Source organism: Rhagoletis pomonella, unplaced genomic scaffold (assembly GCF_013731165.1).
Source record: "Rhagoletis pomonella isolate Grant_MI unplaced genomic scaffold, Rhpom_1.0 Rhpom_scaffold_00009, whole genome shotgun sequence".
In the NCBI taxonomy this organism is placed as follows: domain Eukaryota; kingdom Metazoa; phylum Arthropoda; class Insecta; order Diptera; family Tephritidae; genus Rhagoletis; species Rhagoletis pomonella.
In genome coordinates this window covers 13580153-13583253 of record NW_023458563.1, presented here as the reverse complement: position 1 = coordinate 13583253, position 3101 = coordinate 13580153, and the positions used below count along the sequence as shown (strand labels likewise).

The 3101-nt window shown below is 36.9% G+C and overlaps 1 protein-coding gene across 1 annotated transcript; it reads left to right on the top strand.

Moving 5' to 3' along the window:
• The first annotated feature begins 1507 nt into the window (after positions 1-1507).
• Positions 1508-2994, top strand: LOC118745582 (RNA exonuclease 4). Its single transcript, XM_036479073.1, has 2 exons — positions 1508-2464; positions 2554-2994. The coding sequence occupies exons 1-2, from the start codon at positions 1738-1740 to the stop codon at positions 2823-2825; spliced, it is 999 nt and encodes a 332-aa protein (XP_036334966.1). The 5' UTR covers positions 1508-1737; the 3' UTR covers positions 2826-2994.
• The last annotated feature ends 107 nt before the right edge of the window (positions 2995-3101 follow it).

Below are 3101 nucleotides of genomic sequence, written 5' to 3'. Positions count from 1 at the left end.
GAGGATTTGGGAAATCCGGACGAGGGTTCAAGGATAATCGTAACAATATGTATTGTATGTTCCTTACGTTTTTATACATACATACTGTAAAAGTGATAAGGCTTTTAACTTATCTATTAACGATTTAACTATTCTTTAAAATAGATAATTTTACGGCCCTTAATATGCTTAATTTGTTAAATGGCCCATCAAGTCGATTGACCGTATATGTTCTTGTGGTGTGATTGTACCAGCTGCTGGTGTCGTGAGTGGTGAAATTAGCTAAGTAAAAAGTATTTTGGCGGAAATTTCTTTTACTATATGAGTCAAAGCCGTGTTTGTGGAAGACTACGTTGCCGATATTGCAGTTGTGAATTAAAAAAAAAAAAAAAAAACAATGTTTAACAAAATGGTAGTAAAATTATGAAATTACGGCTCTAATCATTTCGATATTTCCTCGACCTCATTTGTAAAGAAATAAATACTGTACCAGCATGCTGGTAAGTTATATGCTTCGGGCCTGATGGTACAATCACTTGATGTAGCCAGCAACCTGGTGTCGTATATTTCCCCTTTTATACAAAAAGGTTTTTAGTTGGATGAAATATTTGCTTTTTTTCAGAGTTCATTGTTTTTCTATACCATTACTTATTGAAAATGTTTGCGCGTATACTTACATGTGTATATTTAAGTAAAAAATTTTAGCTACCATTTTTAGCCACAACGCCTTATTTTAGTTCTTTTTTAGCCCTTTTTTTTAAAGGAATTTGGCTACCACTAAAAAGATTCGCGGCAACACTGGTGTCAATCGGTTGCAACAAGGAGAATTTATACAAGGTGGTGTTGATGGCGAATTTATATTTTCGCCGCGGTTCTTCCAAGGCGAATTTATACAAGGTGGTGTTACTGGCGAATTTAGATTACAACAACAACAATTGCATGTGTTTGGATTGTGGGTGTCATGTCAATCCTCAATTCGCCCCAAAGTTTACATTATTTTGTTTTTGCTTTTGACGAGTGTGCTGCCAAATCAGTAAAAGCAAAAACAAAATACATTTAAGGCGAAGAAATCAGCTGATCTTACAACACCACCTTGTATAAATTCCCCTTGGGTACTTCCTAATGTCAAAATGATTTGTATGTTGTAAACAAGGCGACTTCATATTTCAATAAACACATCATTTTGACATTAACAAGGCGAATTAATACACGGTGGTGTTGATGGCGAATTTAGATTTTCGCCGCGGTACTTCATAATGTCACAATGATGGGTTTGTTGTAAACAAGGCGAATTTATATTACAACAAACACACTATTTTGACATTAATAAGTACCGCGGTGAAAATCCGAATTCGCCATCAACACCACCTTGTATAAATTCGCCTTGTTCATTAAAAAGTACCGCGGCGAAAATCTAATTTCGCCATCAACTCCACCGTGTATAAATTCGCCTTGGGTTGCAATTTCAACCGATCGTTTCGATTTGTTGCCTGTTTGTGGCCCACCCAAAGAATTTTCTCCATTAAATTTGATGCGATGTGGCATCGCTAACAAAATAAAAAGTATTTTTGTGAACTGTCAAATTTCTATACTTTCAATTTTACTTTAGTTTTTAGTTTAACTTTTAAATACTGAAAACTACAATACTAAGAAAATCGTTGAATATAAAATTGTAAGCGTTCCCAAGTAAACAAATTCGAAATTCCAAAATCCATTTAACAAAAACTTGATTGACGTGGGGTAATAGAAAAGCCAGCGATGCCCCAACATTACAAACTGCAACAACAAAGTAGTCAAAATAGTGCATCTGATAATGGCAAAAAGAGAAGTGCAGGAAAAAACATGGCTGAGTCCGATCAGAAAAACCAAAAGCGGGGGTTGTGGAGGGGAGGAGGAACTGGCGATGCCGGGGTACTAAGGCAGCAGCACAACTCTCAACCGGATCAGTTATTGCATGTAACAAAAGAAATAGCCAATCAGTCAAACAGTAAAATCCAAGAAAATCTCTCAAACATGTGCATGGAGCAGCTACAGCTACAAATGCAAACGATTTTATCGTTTAACCAAATCCCGCTGGCCTCTGCAAGCAATACCAATTCGGAATCCCATCAGAGTTACCGTCGGGGCTGGCTGGAACAGCAGGGGGAATCTAATGATTTGTTACAAACCGACCAGCGAAATTCCGAAAATAATCATCCGCTGAGCAAGTCTGCACGTTTACGCCAGAAACGTAGAGCTGCTCAAATAAATAGATACGTTGCTATTGATTGTGAAATGGTGGGGGTGGGTCACAACGGACAGGATGATATGCTAGCACGAGTATCCATCGTAAATAGACAGGGCAAAGTTCTGTTAGATAAATTTGTTAAACCATGGAATAAAGTAACGGATTACAGAACAAGCATTTCCGGCATAAGGCCTGAGGACATCCAAGACGGTGATGATTTTCATTTAGTTCAGGATCAGGTTGTTGAACTTCTTCAGGGTAATAAAAAGCGTTTAGCTGCTTAAGATTTAAAACCTATATCTTAGTATACACATACATGTACATATTCTAATTTATAATTTTTCAAGGAAAAATCCTGGTGGGACATGCCATACGCAACGATTTGGCTGTGTTACACATCAAACATCCGTTCAAAAATATACGCGACACTGCCCGGTACAAACCTCTTTGCCGTCTAGTTTCTAACGGCCGAACACCAAGCCTTAAACATCTTAGCCAAGTTATTTTGGGAATGGAAATACAAGTAGGAGAACATAACTCCGTGGAAGATGCACGTGCGGCCATGAAAATATATAATCGACTCCGGACCGACTGGGAAAGATATATACAAAAACAATAGAGGCAAAACAAATAGAGAAAGTGTGTTCCAAGAAGCTCATTAACATGTGCCGATTTATTTTTTACGTGTACACCTAATACCGATTAAGTAACTTAGGTGTAAGTAGCTCAAATGCACCCCGACAGAGAAAAAAAATTAAATAAATCAAAAAGTAATACAAAAAACATAATAAAACTAAGGCCTCAACGAATTGACTATTAACTATCAGCTGGGGTTGCAAAAGACAAACGTATGTATGTATAAATCAAAATTTTAAATATAAATTTTGGACTAATC

Coding starts and splice junctions, on each gene's coding strand:
- LOC118745582 (XM_036479073.1), top strand. CDS start 1,738: ATGCCCCAACATTACAAACTGCAACAACAAAGTAGTCAAAATAGTGCA. Junction 2,465..2,553: donor GGTTGTTGAACTTCTTCAGG/GTAATAAAAAGC, acceptor TAATTTTTCAAG/GAAAAATCCTGGTGGGACAT.